This window comes from Sceloporus occidentalis, unplaced genomic scaffold (assembly GCF_023333645.1).
Source record: "Sceloporus occidentalis isolate IW3139 unplaced genomic scaffold, rSceOcc1.0.p SCAF_9, whole genome shotgun sequence".
NCBI classification, from domain to species: domain Eukaryota; kingdom Metazoa; phylum Chordata; class Lepidosauria; order Squamata; family Phrynosomatidae; genus Sceloporus; species Sceloporus occidentalis.
In genome coordinates this window covers 2,083,270-2,098,251 of record NW_028316989.1, presented here as the reverse complement: position 1 = coordinate 2,098,251, position 14,982 = coordinate 2,083,270, and the positions used below count along the sequence as shown (strand labels likewise).

Genomic DNA, 14,982 nt, shown 5'->3' with positions numbered 1-14,982 from the left:
GTGTATTTTATTGTAACCCGCCTATATCCTTTTTGGATATAGGCGGGATATAAATAAAACCTATTATTATTATTATAAAAGTTTATACAAACTGGGCGAACCTAGGAAGTCAAACTGTAAAAGTGTGTATGTAAATATGTACTTTTATGACTATTTTGTTGCATATAATGTATTGTCAAGATAAAGTTTTTAAAAAATATACATAAATTTAGTGACTGAAATCCTACTGATTAAGTTGAGTCAAAAACCAATTAATTTGAATTGATTTTAATTTTAATTAAACTGATTGATTTTAATTATGTGTCATGTGATGTGTTTTAACTGATGCTGTTTGTCTGTTAATTGCTGCTGTTCCCCGCCTTTATCCATGAGGAGAAGAGAGTATGAAATTAATAATAATAATAGTAGTAGTAGTAGTAGTAGTTGTTGTTGTTATAAGGTGCAGCCTGGTGCTTCACTTCCAAACACAGTACATATCCCTTTAAGGCAATGCCGTCTCAGCCTCGGACTCCATTTCCCACAATCCTCCGCCCGCTTGGTGCCGGCCCCTCCGGCCGGCTGAGTAGACAGACGCGGCCTCCATCCAATGAGAGAGCGATGGAGACGCGGAAGTAGGCGGGGCTTTAAGTGCGGGCCAATCAGAGGGCGTCCTGTGTAATGTGTAAGAGTGGCGGCAGGGGGCGCTGGAGAGAGGGCTCAGTTTGAGTCTGGAGGAGGGAGGCGCAAGATGGCGGAGGCGCTGGCATCCCGTCGAGGGTTTCGGGGCGAAGCTTGGCTGCTGGGGCTCCTCTGGCTCCTCCTTCGGGGGGCCCCGGCCGAGCAGATGGAGGAGCACCTCAAGCGGGAGCACTCGCTCACCACCCCCTTCCAGGGTGAGCCTCGGGGCGGGAAGGGCCCCCAAACCGCCTCCTTTTGAATGAAAGAGCCAGGGCAGGCAGGGATCCGTCAGGTGCGGTTCGTCGGACCTCTGCAGCGCCTGTGGGACCCCTGCCTGCTTTCATTCAAGCTGGAAGCATTGCTTCAATGTAATGTGCAAGGCAGGCTGAAGTCTGCCAGGTTCAGCTTCCCCGTCTGTATATTGGTTGGAGCAGCTCCACCGGTTGTATCTCTGCCTTCCAAGGCACAGGGGCTCTGGAGCCTCCTTGCTTCTATGCTTTTATACAGGCTGAAGTCTGTCAGGTGTAGTTTCCCCATCTGCATATTGGTTGGAGTAGCTCCGCTGGTTGTATCTCTGCCTGCCAACGCACTCCTTGCTTCTATGATAAGGGGAACAAGGGCTGCAGCACCTGAGGGACCCCTGCCTGCTTTTATTCAAGCCGGGAGCATTGGTTTAATGCAATGTGCATGGCAGGCTGAAGTCTGTCAGGTGTAGTTTCCCCATCTGCATATTGGTTGGAGTAGCTCCGCCGGTTGTATCTCTGCCTGCCAACGCACTCCTTGCTTCTATGATAAGGGGAACAAGGGCTGCAGCACCTGAGGGACCCTTGCCTGCTTTTATTCAAGCCGGGAGCATTGGTTTAATGCAATGTGCAAGGCAGGCTGAAGTCTGTCAGGTGCAGTTTCCCCATCTGCATATTGGTTGGAGCAGCTCCGCCGGTTGTATCTCTGCCTGCCTTGGGACAGGGGTCCTGAAAGGGAGGAGCAGGGGCTGCAGCACCTGTGGCACATCTGCTTGCTTTTATTCAGGGGCGTCATTCAAGACAGATATGTGCATGGCAGGCAGGAAACCAACAGGCGTAGTTCTCCCCCTCTCCCTTTGCTTAGTGGCTCACAAAGTGGCTCACAGTCTAAAAACCCAGTGCGGTTAGGTCCAAAACGCACTGTGGAAATAATCCAGTTTGAGACCGCTTTAACTGCCTTGGCTCAATGCTAGGGGATTCTGGGATCTGTAGTTTTTGTGAGGTGTTTAGCCTGCTCTGTCACAATAGAACTACAGTTCCTAAGAATCTCTAGCCCTGAGCCAGGGCAGTTAAAGTGGTCTCAAACTGGATTATTTCTGCAGTGCGTTTTGGACCTAGAGGGGGTGAAATGTGGGAGAAAGATGGGATCTGGTGTTTGCTAATCGAAGGAATCGGATGCTGATTTTTTCCCTCTGCTCCTCACTTTTTAGGCGTGGGATCCTCCAGCTCCTCGTTGTGGGAACTCATGGGCAACGCAATGGTCATGACCCAGTTTGTCCGATTGACGCCGGATATCCAGAGCAAGCAAGGCGCCGTCTGGAACCGAGTGGTAAGGCTCCCCGTCTCCTGCAGGTGGGCTCTGGGACTTCGTTAGGGCAGGAATAATTGGCTTGTGATCTTAATTAAAACCAGTACAAATGAGCAGAGAAGCAAGTTGTAGTGCAAGAAGTGGCATTCCTATGGGAATTAGGAAAGGCGAAGGGTAGGGAAGGGTGAGAGTTCCCCATCATGGCTGTCAGGATTCCTTTGGGATCTGGTGGTTGTGTAGATCATTCCTTGCTTTTTCGGGGCGACCATCATTAGGCATGAGGCACCTTGATTGTCGTTGTGCGCCTTCGAGTCGTTTCTGACTTTTGAGCTTCAGAAATAATCCAGTTTGACACCGCTTTAGCTGCCATGGCTCAGTGCCAGGCACTTCTGGGAATTGTGTTTCGTTGTGGCATGGGAGTGTTCTGACAGAGAAGGCTAAATGTCTTGCAAAAATACAATGCCCCGGTATTCCATAGCATTGAGCCGTGGCATAAATGTCTTGTAAAACTGCAAATCCTGGTATTCCATACTACTGAGCCATGGCATAAAGTGGGGTCATACCGGATTATTTCTGCAGTGTGAATGCAACCATGGTGAGCTTATCATAGGGTTTTCTTGGTAAGTTTCTTCAGAGAGAGGTTTTGTCATTGCCATCCTCTGAGGCTGAGAGAGTGTAACTTGCCCAAGGTCACCCAATGGGTTTCTGTGGCTAGGCCAGAATTCAAACCTTGGTCTCCTAGGCCCTATACAGACAGGCCAAAATAAAGCTGCTTCCGGTCACTTTGGAGGTATGCTGTTTACATGATCCATGTGTCCTAAGAGTCCAGAAGCTGCACCAAAGCTGTGCACCAGTCCTTAGGACTGGATCATGGCTTTGGGGTGGCTTCCGGGCTCTTAGTACGCATGCATTATTTAAACAGCATACCTCCAAAGTGACCCAAAGCAGCTTTATTTTGGCCTGTCTGTATGGGGCCCTAGTGTCCTGTTTAAGACCTACCATCCAGTTTTAACCCAAAGACATATTTGGTACCTTTATTTGCTTTTTATCTTCCTACCCTGTATTTGCACTGCTGTTGCAACACACAGCTTGGGTAAGGCTGTTGACCTGGTAGTTTAAACTGCTTTGTACAGTTGGGAGGGGGGGGGAATCAGGTTTAAAACACACACATGCCAAATCTTCATTTGTCGGGATGTTATGGCTAAGAATAATTGTGAGGCTTTGCAGAGAAGGGGCACACATTAAAAGGGCCAAGGCAGTCAGGATGTTATGGCTAAGAATAATTGTTCTTTAAAAAGTGCTCTTTTAAAGCAAGCTGTTTGGGTTGAGCTTAGGTTAATTGAAGGATTTCTATCTGAAGGGTGCTTCTGGCAGTGTAAAATAAAGTGGTTGAAAAGAAGCCACTGGCACTGAATAGTTACTGGTCTAACAAGGAAAACTGCCAGTAAATCCTGGAGCAGCCAGGTAAAAAGATGGCCCAGATGCTGGCAGGAATCAATGGGGCCAAGGATCACACAAGTAACTCGTGGAGAGAAAGAGAGAGGCGTCTGCAATAGTAGCATCACCTCTATGGAATTCCTTCCCTTGAGATTTAATCTGGTCCCTGACCTTGTTAAGATGTTTTTCTTGTGGCAAGTTCTTTAAACTCTTGATAACTTTCTGCAGGTTAAGTCTTCCATATCCAGGATTCCGAAATATTCCAAGAACCAAAACCCTTTTCGTGGGTGACTGGGATAGTGACACCTTCGCTTTCAGTACACAAACTTTATTTCGTGGACCCAGTGATTAAAAAATATTGTGTAAAATTACCTTCTGGCTATGTGTAGAAGCTGTACACGAAACCCCAATGAATTTTGCATTTAGACTTGGGTCCCATTTCCAATATAATATATCATTATCTATGTGTATGCAAATACAGGTATTCCAAAATCCAAAGCAATTCTGGTCTCCAGCATTTTGGATAAGGGGGGCTCATGGATGGATATGCATTTCGGCTGTGTCCTTTGTGCTCAGAGGCTTCATTGCTAGCCACTTAGGTTTATGCTCTTTATATTTAGCTTTCTCCCCATCACTTTTGTGTTTGTATCTGTCTGTAAGTGCATTTGTTTGCAGCATATGTTCTTGAATTTCTCTGTCAATGGGCATTCCCTGTTTGACTTCTGGTTCATTAGCCAGGGATGCTGTTAGCGGGATGTGTGACTCATGCCTTGGCCTTTTTTCCTTAATGTGCGCCCCTTCTCTGCAAAGCCTCGCAATAGGTATTCTTCCGTCCGTCAGATGAGCGTTACAAATCTTAAGACGTCTTCCATTAAAGATAAAGATGTAGTGATTCATTTATGCGATGTCTTGCTTTAGCCAATAGAATCTCCTCTCAGGCAAGCATGAATGGTTCTTTTCTCTAGAAACAGGAGTGGGAACTTGGCTTCTTGTGACACTTCATTGCTTGCCAAGATAGCATTCATGAGGCTTGAGATGGCTGCGTAGGATGCCCCGTGGCATCGCTTGAGAGGGAGTGTTTGGAACAACAAAGGTAGCTTTGCATTTTGTGGTTTGCATATTTGTTGCTCTTCTCACAGGCTGAGAACCATCCTTTTCTGTTTTATATACAAGGAGGGAAAAGTGGAGAATAATACAGGCATCCTTGGCTGAAATTCCTAAAGCTGATCCACAAGATATATCCATTTTGATGAAAACAGGAATGGGAATTGTGTGGTCCTTGAGATGTAATGGATATTTATCAGGCCGCACAATTTCTATCTAAAGCTAAAGCTTTCTGGATGTTTGGGTGTGTGGTTGCCAGCTCATGTGTCACAATTGTGACTGGGCCACAAAAAGACGGAGTAGTTCTTTAAAGTGAGTCTCCCTTGAAGGTTTCAGTCCAGACTTCTTGCTTCAAATGACTTACTGTAAAATCAAACCCCTCCTGAGAACTTCCTGACAAATGCATTAAGCAACATATTTACTGCATTGCCATGAGATTGCTCTCTGCCCTTTCATCAATAGACTGAGACCTAAGATCTGTTGTGAATCATTGCAAACAGCATATAATTTCACTCTGCAAGCTTCTTTCTTTGCTAAGGTGCATGGTTAGTCTGCCTGAAGTGTGTGTAGGATGGGAGCTTTAGTTCACTCTCGGAGAGCACCATGTTGGGGATTGCTCCTCCAGATGATAGGGTTGTAGTCTGCAAAAGCTCAGCCAAATAAACCTTGTGGGTTTTTAAAAACATGCCATAACTTTGCTTTTGCAGTGTTTGGATTATCAGATATCTTAGTTCTCAAAACTAGTGCTCTGTGTAGGAGAAAGGTGGGGAAGGTGTGGTTTGGAGACCCTTTCCCTAACACAGTGAACAAGACATGATTTGAACTCTGGTCTCTTGAGTCGTAATACAACACTCCGAACACTACAACACACTGGCTGTCTGTTTGTCTTAATACTTTAGTAAGGGGAAGAGATTTTAGTGGGAATAGAAAAAGGTAGGTTTTGTGACCAGCCTTCAACATTCAGATAGTCTGTTAGCGTGCCTTTTTTTAAACTCCCTGGTAAACTTATTCACCTTTGTTGGAAGTACCCCTCCCTGCCTTTAAACAGGTCCCTGCTGGTTTGTTTTTATATCTATGCACTGTTCTCCATACCTTAATAATCTCAACTGGGATTAATTACTTTATCTTTGATCCTAAATATAGCTCACCAAGAATGGCTTGGAAAGGTTCCTGGCAAGAGGAGTCAAGAGGTTTTTCTGTGTCATTTGATGAAGGCTGGCGCTTGGGTCTGCTTGCCTGCAAAGAGCATAGTGCCAACGACCTCTGAGTTGCACCATGCCTTTTGTTACTCCAGTACTAAGGACTGGAGTGCAGCTTTGGTGCAGCTTCTGGCTTCTTAAAATATGTGTGGCGTTTAAACAGCATACCTTCAAAGTGACCCAAAGCAGCTGTCTGTATGGGCCCTGTTAGGATGGAGTTTTCCAGTTGCAAAGATGCCCCTGCCATTTCAAATCCTCTCTCTTTCTCTCTCTCTTCTCCCCCTTTCTGATTTCAACAGCCTTGCTACTTGAGAGACTGGGAGATGCAGGTACATTTCAAAATCCATGGGCAAGGAAAGAAGAATCTAAATGGAGATGGCTTTGCAATCTGGTACACAAAGGAGCGGATGCAGCCAGGTAAAGGACTCTTGGCTAGACTCCAAAATAGAACCTAGTGCACTTGGTGCAGGCAGATAAAGTGTAATGAGGCTTCCCTCCTCTCCACCAGTCTCTAGTTCATATGTAAAGTCAGCTTGCTATGGGCTGAAATATATTTTATAATGGTCTTCTGCTGGATTTGTAAGACACGAGGAATCTCCTGTCTTGTAAAATGACAGGCGGGTTTGAACAAAGGGCCACTTCATACAAAGGTTCTTAAAAGATGGTTCAGTGGAGGGCCTACTACTTTGATTCGCTTCTTCTTTGCAGACCACCATTCTTTCTTACCTTGTAGAACAGACTTTCCCAGCCTGGGGCTCTTTAGAAGTACTGAAGTATAGTGCTCTCAACTATAAAAATAGTTGTATAGTTCACTGACTTTTAAGACAAGTTTATGGACTTTGGGGTAAACTTTAGGGAAGAGCCCCCCCCCCCCCCAAAAAAAAAAAGATGATGTTGCTGAGAAAACTGGGAAATTTATATGCTCCAGCCTTGGCTATAAAGATAAAAAATGCTGGGACAGGCGCCATGTTCTTTTTGAAAACTGTAAAGGGGAAGCCTTTATAGAATGGAAGAAAAGTGGGGAGAATGATGGTCCTCCCTGCCCCCAACCATTATAGGGAAGTGGAAAGTTTCTGTTTTGCCACAACTGTGGAATAAAGCTCTAGAAAACCAGTTGCCCATGGCTACCTGTTGTGAACACAGTGAAATCTGTTCTAGGGCCCGTCTTCGGGAGCAAGGATAACTTTCTAGGGCTGGGAGTGTTTGTAGACACCTACCCAAATGAGGAGAAGCAACAGGAGGTAAGATTTCTCAACACCTTTGAGGCTGCTTGCGGAAGCAGAGGGGAAGGGGTTTTGAGGGTGGGCTGGGGCTTTGGTCCACGCTCTTGCCTGTCAACTGGAACCCAGTGAAGGAGACTTTTTAAGGAACAAGTCTAGCCATTCATCTCTAAACCAGTCATTAGCCGTGTGCCATTGACAGGTGAAAATATTTCCAGAGTTAGTGGGGAAGGTGCTACTGACCATCCCCTTGTGCTCTAGATTAAAAGTATTGCACTCATTGTTGTAAGATCTTCATGGAGTGGTATAGTTTTCTAGGCTTTGTATTCTCAGGGATGGTGGTCGCTTGTGACTCCTTTGTTAGTAGGATGGTGAATCTCCTTTATTTCAGCAGTGTGGCAGATTCAGTCGCAACCCTTGTGATATCAGTCATGCAGAAATGGATGGGTGTTAGGGTTCAGGAGATTGGGAGTAAGCGCATATGGATGTGGAGTGATGCTGAGGGGGAGGAGGAGAGAGGTTTTTCCTTCTGGTTTGTAGGTCAACATGAAATGATCTGACGGGTGATGTGTGTCCTGCTTCTGTTCCCCCTCCTTCTCTCCTTTGCTTTGCAATAACTGTTCTGGATTCCCTCAGGCACAGAAGAAGAGGTATTCTGCAGGAAACCAGGTACCAGATTATGCTTTCCCTGCTTCGTTCCACATTTGTCACATCCTCTTTTGCTTCCTCTGCTTCTCTTTCTCCTTTTGGGTTTAAAATATATTAGGAAGGCTTCCCAGTGAGGGCACTGCAGTCCTTGCAGCCAGAGAAGGACAGTGAATGAATCTCAGCTTGATTTGCTGGAGTACCCCTGGGGTCTCTGTTCTTCCCCATCTCTTTCCACATTTGTTTTTGTTTTTTGTTTTGGTAGAAGGTTGGTATTGTCTTTTGGAAAGTGACTTCATTTGCATAGTATAAAATCATTTCACCATAGCTGTGTTGGAGTTACTGCTGTTTAATGGATTAGGCTGCAGATGGTAGCAGATTGGACCTCTTCTGCGCCTTCACCTTTTGCTCACATTGCTCTCTGGCTGAGATGCTTGATTGTCAAGAGTGGGCTCTGCTGCTTCTTGAACTGAGTTTTCTTCTTCTCTTGCTTGGCTGCCTCACCTGCACGTGCCTCCTTCCCTCCTTCATTGTCCTGTTGATGCAACCAGGTGTTCTGAGGAGTGGCAGCCAAACTCTTAGCTGACCTGTCTTTTGGTCTCATCTTCTAGCGCATCTTCCCTTACATCTCTGCCATGGTGAACAATGGCTCCCTCACCTATGACCACGACCGGGACGGGAGGCCTACTGAACTTGGTGGCTGCACAGCCATGGTTCGCAATCTCAACCATGACACTTTCCTAGTGATCCGCTACGTGAAGAGGAGGCTTACGGTGAGAGTCTGCTTCTGAACTTTCAGTCTGTGGTGTCTCTTCTCTCTTCCTCAACCTGTTTCTCCTGCCCAAGTGCAGCCTGGGAAATAGCCAGTTTGGACTGAATGTTCTTCTCCCTTCAGATTTTGCTTGATATTGATGGCAAGCACGAATGGAGAGACTGCATTGACATCCCAGGTGTCCACTTGCCAAGAGGATACTATTTTGGTGTATCTTCTGTCACTGGAGACTTGTCAGGTATGGGTGGCTTGCAAAGATATTCTGTTCCTTGGCTTTTTGTTTGATTGTAGCTGTCATTGTCCCCAACCATTGATTATGTAAGCTGTGTTGATGGGATTTAGCAGTCCAGTTGTTTCCAGAAGGCTACAGATTCTCCGTGCCTCTGTAGATGCAGTTGGCTCTCTGTGTCCACAGATTCTCCATCCACAAAATTAAACATTCAGTGGCTTGGAAATATATATATTCCAAAAAGCAAGCCTTGATGTTACCATTTTATATAAGGGACACACTTTTACTACACCACAGTATCTAGTGGGACTTGAGCCTCCATGGGTTTTGGTATCCATTAATGGCCCTAGAACCAAGCTGCAGTGTATACCATGGGCTTGTTGCAGTTACTTTCACTCTTGATCCCCTTAGCTTGGAGCTTTTTTGGCACTTAAGATGCCATTTGGTTTGTCCTTCCAGGTGAGGATGACTTTCAGCAAGTTATGGAAGGAAGCATGTTTTTCTTCCCTGTGTCCAAACTGTCCCTCTTCTGCCCTAGATAACCATGATATCATCTCTCTGAAGTTGTACCAACTGACAGTTGAGAGGTCGCTGGAGGAAGAAAAACGAGACAAAGAGGTCTTTCTTCCAGTTGTGGACAACATGAAACTTCCTGGATGTAAGTAGATATGGATCAACAGGGGTTTATGTGCTGGTACCACTGGAAGGGATGTGTGCATGGTCTCTTCTCTTATCTTTGTCTGCTGGTGGAAGGACAACTATTTATCCCTCCTCTGTAGCAGTTTCCAGAGCCTGGGGCAGCCACAAAGGACTCTCCTCACATTTGCACTCCATGTGCCTAAGAAGGTGGGAGGACTGGAAAGCCTCAGCAGGCTTGCATTGAGCTTTAATTTTCATTTATGATACAAGGAGCTCAGGCTTGCATGCACAGACAGAGTCTCATCTGATTATGGAAGACCAGTTAATGCTCTTAACTTTTGTCTCCAAGCTTGACTCTTTGTCTCTTTCCTCTGCAGTGGAGATGCCGATGGAGCCCATGAGTGGCCTGGCTCTCTTCCTCATCGTCTTCTTCTCGCTAGTGGCTCTCGTCTTTGCCATTGTCATTGGCATCATCGTTTACAACAAATGGCAGGAACAGAGCCGGAAGCACTTTTACTGATCAGGAGGGCGTCCCGTCCTGGTCCTCATTTTCCCTCCTTTGCCTTCTGGACAATGGTTGGTTTTTTGTTGCTGTGGGATGGTCATGGCTGATCTTGAGAAGCTGCGCCGTGGAAGCTCAAGCCCTTCTGGTTCTGAAACTTACAGTGGCTTGACTCCTGCATTAGTTCAGGAGTTTCCTATTGAGCCGCAGGGTGGCGAAGACAGCCTTATACTACTCTCTACAATGCCTTCTCTGAACTGACAGACGTATCCTCAGTCATGTAGGGCAAAATGGACTTCTACGACATGGTGGGCAGATCTTAACAAGTCTCCTGGAGTTGCTGGACTCAGCTGGCGACTTTGGACTAGCAAGTGTCAAGGGGTGGCCTGCAACATAGTGTCTGTGTGTTGAGACCATGGTATTTTAGCAATGGCCATTTGGTCTGAAGGTGATGATGTGAGGCCTGGATGGAGATGGAATGAGTGGCCTTCCAGATGTTGCTGGACTTGAGCTCCCATGATCCTTCACCATTGGTTCTGCTGACAAGGGTTGATGGGAGGGGCAGTCCTGTAACATCTAAGGGATCATGATTTCCCTCCTCTGCACTGATTTAGAGGAAGATATCCTTCTTGGCAAGGCAAACTGATAATATGTAGCTGTAAGAAACCAAGACCACTGTTCTTGTCATTGATAGGCCAGGCGTTCCTGGTACTGTCTGTAGAAGAAGGTAAGCATTGCACTGAAGACACTAACCCACTGAACAAAGAAATGTGAATTCTTCTCTTCCTTAAAGAAAACAACAAAGAAAGGCAGCTTCTGTCCTAATGCTCTTCCCCCCTTTTTAGCTATCTTACAGCCCCTGAGACTTTGTGTTGTCCTGAGTGTTGAAGCTGCTGCACGTTTAATTTTATTGGGTGCAATGTAGCACTTGGTCCATAGTCTCTCTGTCTTTGTATGTGTGTCACACTTTCCTGGTAGACCTGCCAATGATACAGGATGGGAAGAAATCCTTGGTGTTTCAGCCTATCTGGTACATCAGGAGAAGCTTGGCCCTTACCTGGCCCCCTGTGTGGGCTGTATCTCCATAGCCCCCCTTGCCCCCAATAAGACCAAATTCTTCTTTTTTCCTCTGCTGTCCCTCTGCAAAATGGCAAACGTTTCACCATTTTGGGAGAGAGTGCAGAGGGAAATGTAGGTATGTGGGGTGTCTATGGGTGGATTGGTGTTTTTTATGCTTCTGAGGGGGGCTTTCTGTGTGGTTTGGGGGAAAGTAACTTGAAAAATCAGCCTCAAAATATGTGGGCGAGGGTTTAGAGGCCCTCAGGGACTGCAGAGGGTCCCCACTTCTATTTTAGAGCAAGCGTTGGATCATAGATTGTAAATAGGGAAGCCAGGCTAGGTGCATGGACCCAATCTGGTTCCCTGGAGGTTGTGAAGGTTTACTTTTTTTATAAGGAGGAAGCTACTGTTGTAGGAAAAAAAATGCTGCTAAATGTTGCTGCTGCTGGGTTTTTTCTTTTTCTTAAGCCGATCTCTGCTCTTCACTGTTGTCGGGATCCACCGTCTCCCTTCTGGACAAAAGTGCATCCCCTTTAGTTGTTACTGGACTGCAATTCCCAGCAAGTTTCCCCCGCATGGTCACAGGTGAGGGATGCTAGGTTTTGCAGTGCAAAAATACCTGGGAGGCTGCACTTTGCTTATCCCTACTCTCACTCATGGTTCCCCATTTTCTCACTGGGGAGACAACTGATGTTATGTATGTCTTTGTTGTGGGTTCATCTTGGTGGAGTAAAGCCTGGTGGTGACAGGTCCCTTTTAGCCTGGAAACTGCAGAGGTGACTCTCTCCTCTTTGCTGTCCAACCTACCTCTTGCTTTTTCATGATGGAGGTGGCTTAATTTTGCACAGCTGCTTCCATGATACTGAGCCAGCAATTCTATATTGAAATAGACTGTGCACAGATTCGTACCTCTGCATCTCTCTGGCACCACCTCAGTTTCCAGTGTCAGTTCAGAAAAAAAAATCTGACTCTTGCTTTGAAGCAAAACTGCATTAGGCAAAATTGCATTAAATGGTCCATTTCAAACTTAGTGGCTGAAAATGTAGCTTTCTGCATGGAGAAAATGTCATTTTCCCAGCAACAATTGTCCCTTCCTTGCCCCATGGCATCTTCATTTTCTCTCTACTTCAACTCTATATTTTAAACTTAGACTCTGATCTCCTTTCCGGAGTAATTCCAGAGAATTAGCATCCGTTTAATGGGCATAGGGATATCTCAGTTGGTTAAATTTGGCTATATGATGGTGTTAACAAAAGCAAGCAAAGATGGATGGGAACTGAGCGTGGATGTTTTACATTTCTTAGCAATTATTCCATATCAGCAAAAGGATTCTGGGAGTTGTAGTGCAAAGAAAAAAGCACCCAAGCACTGAGCGTCATGCTCCTGGGCTGCTCACATGGGCCACCCCATCCATTCGGGACAGTAGCTGCATCCCATGTTGGTTCCCCTTTGAGCATATTTGCTGTCGAAAAAGCCTGAGGGAGATAAGGTTTTGTCTTTTGAGCTGCAAAGGCTGTTATCATACACATATCTCCCATCTTTTGGTTGTGTTCTTGGTTGAAAGAAACACACAAGGCCACAACATCCCTTATTCCCTTTTGGAAATTTGAGTTAAAATACACCTTGGAATGCTTCACTTTGACCAACAAGATGGATTGCATCCCCCCCCCCCAAAAAAAAAAAAAAAAAAATAAGCCACCAAGTCCTTTTCATTTTCTCAAGCAGGGCTGCATTTAGGTTAACTTGATTTCCAAGTCTATGAAATCTTTCTTGCATACAAATCTTCTCCTTTTTTGGGGTGGGTGGGTACGGCGACAAGTTTTGGGGCTCCTTTAAAAAAAAAGCTGACTTTTATTATGGCATACGCTTTGTGGGCAATATTCCGAAATGGGGAGGAATAACACGTTTTTGGTTTTCTGAGATGCTTTGTTGTTTCCCTAGAGCTGACTTTTCCCAATTTTGTCCCCTTTGGCTTGAATCAAGAATGTGGGTTTTTATCATGCCATAGATCTTAATGCATCAGTGCCAGGATATTTAGCAACAGGACCTTATGAGCGTTCTGTCTGACTATTTTACATACACCTCAACTTGGCTGTACTTATGGTTTTTGCATTTCCTTCTTCCCAACTTCAGTGGCAATCTGTCTTTTCCTGCTCCCTGTATGCCCAGTTCGAGATGAGCTTCCATGCACCTCCTGAATTCGGGTGTGAACTATGAATGCTGAGGCCATAATAAATATGTTAGCCTTTAAGGTGCTACTGGACTCTTAGGGGCTCCAACAGTTTTCACCTCTGGAAAGATTTTACTGCTATGCAAAGACTTGGAGTGGCGATAAAACAGGTTTTATGAGATGAGCAAAATGTAAAAAGAGGGTAGCCCAGCTTTCCAAAAGCTGGTGCCTTGCAGATATGTTGGACTGTAACTCCCATTGTCTGATAACTGGGGATGATAGGGTTGTACTCAGTGCCTCTAGAAGGTGCCAACTTTGGGAAGACCAGTCGAATTAAAAGGATTAGTCTGGGCATTATCCTTTTGACCAGCTTCCTATCATGTGCCTTCAAGTCACCCTTTCATTATTATTATTATTATTATTTTGGGGGGTGAGCTTTATTCAGAGGAGATTTGCCATTGCCTTCCTCTGAGGCTGAGAAAGAGTGACTTGCCCAAGATTACCCCTTAAGCTTCCCAGAGTCCTTGTCCCACATTCGAACCCCTACATCATGCTGGCTGTCTTTGTATCTTTCCTTTAAAAACTATACTGTGGACTTGGGATATTAAACAGATATATATATATTCCCCAGCTATGTTGCTCGGAAATGCATCTGCTTTGAAATTACTTTATATGAAAAAATGGTATAGACATGTTGTTAAATAAAAGTGGCTTTTTGGAATTGGCTCGATGGCTCTTCTGTTATTTTTCCTTTTCTCCCAGGTTTGCATTTTGGACATTTTGCTGCTCTCAATTTCTTTTAAATATGAAGGCATAGTATAAATTGGCAAAATCAAGGTTTGTGTTTTGGAATCTATATATTTTTTGAATATTTTCAAGCCATGGATGGTTGAATCCGTGGCTACCGAAGGCTACCTGTAGCTTGCACCCGATTAACCCAGGAGACTCAGGCAAAAGCAAACTGCTGTAGCCTTTCCTAACTTGTGTGTCGTTCCCCATTAATATCTTTTCTCGTCTTGACCACATTCTGAAGTTGCTTGGCCAGATATGTCCTAGTTTTCATCTGAAATACTGGAGGCCCACATTCAGGGTTTATAAGTGATGTAGACAAACTCTTGGAGAGCAAAGGTCAAAGAAGATTATACAGTCGGCCCTCCGTATCCACGGATTTTTTTATCCACTGATTCAAGCATCCACAGCTTGAAAATATTTCAGAAATACATAAATTCTGAAAAGCAAACCATGATTTTGCCATATTCTATGGGATGTCCTTTGACTATCCATTGTATTTAATGGGACTTGAACATCCATGGATTGGAACGGGGGATCCAGGAACCAAACCCCACTGTACATTTATCTTCCTTCCTTCCTTTTGCAAAAGGGCTCCCCAAAATGGTGAAAGGTATGGCAGACCTTGACATGGGATTGTCTCAACTCATCTTGCATTTGGCCTCCTTTGTCTTGCGATTGAACATTAGAAAGTAAACAGTGGCTTAATTTGGAAGTCAGATTGCTGAGGCATGTGTCTCTGAGGAACTCCTGATGTGGGAGGGAAAACATATTAATCACTGGAACATGGGACTCATCTCCTAGTCATCAGTTTAAAACATACATAGGATTGCATGGCAATCTTAGCAGCCCTTGTAGAACAAGCAAGACTTGCAACATCTTCAGGCTTACATTTTATTTTAAGCAAGTGGGAACCGGGAAAATTACCTATTTCCGCAGTTCCACTTTCTATCCCGCAGTTTCCACTCTGCTCCTCCTAGACTTGTCTAGCTTCGACTCTATAAACTTG

General features: G+C 45.1%; 1 protein-coding gene across 3 annotated transcripts; it reads left to right on the top strand.

Annotated features, from left to right (window-relative positions):
• Positions 1-718: 718 nt before the first annotated feature.
• Positions 719-13,905, top strand: LMAN2L (lectin, mannose binding 2 like). 3 transcript variants are annotated; one of them, XM_089537553.1, is made up of 9 exons: positions 719-872; positions 2,111-2,229; positions 6,248-6,365; positions 7,107-7,189; positions 7,805-7,837; positions 8,425-8,586; positions 8,709-8,823; positions 9,353-9,472; positions 9,831-13,905. In XM_089537553.1, the coding sequence occupies exons 1-9, from the start codon at positions 728-730 to the stop codon at positions 9,971-9,973; spliced, it is 1,038 nt and encodes a 345-aa protein (XP_089393679.1). In that variant the 5' UTR covers positions 719-727; the 3' UTR covers positions 9,974-13,905. The 3 variants fall into 3 exon arrangements, with proteins under 3 accessions (XP_089393679.1, XP_089393680.1, XP_089393681.1); XM_089537554.1 differs by lacking the exon at positions 7,805-7,837; XM_089537555.1 differs by lacking the exons at positions 6,248-6,365; positions 7,107-7,189; positions 7,805-7,837.
• The last annotated feature ends 1,077 nt before the right edge of the window (positions 13,906-14,982 follow it).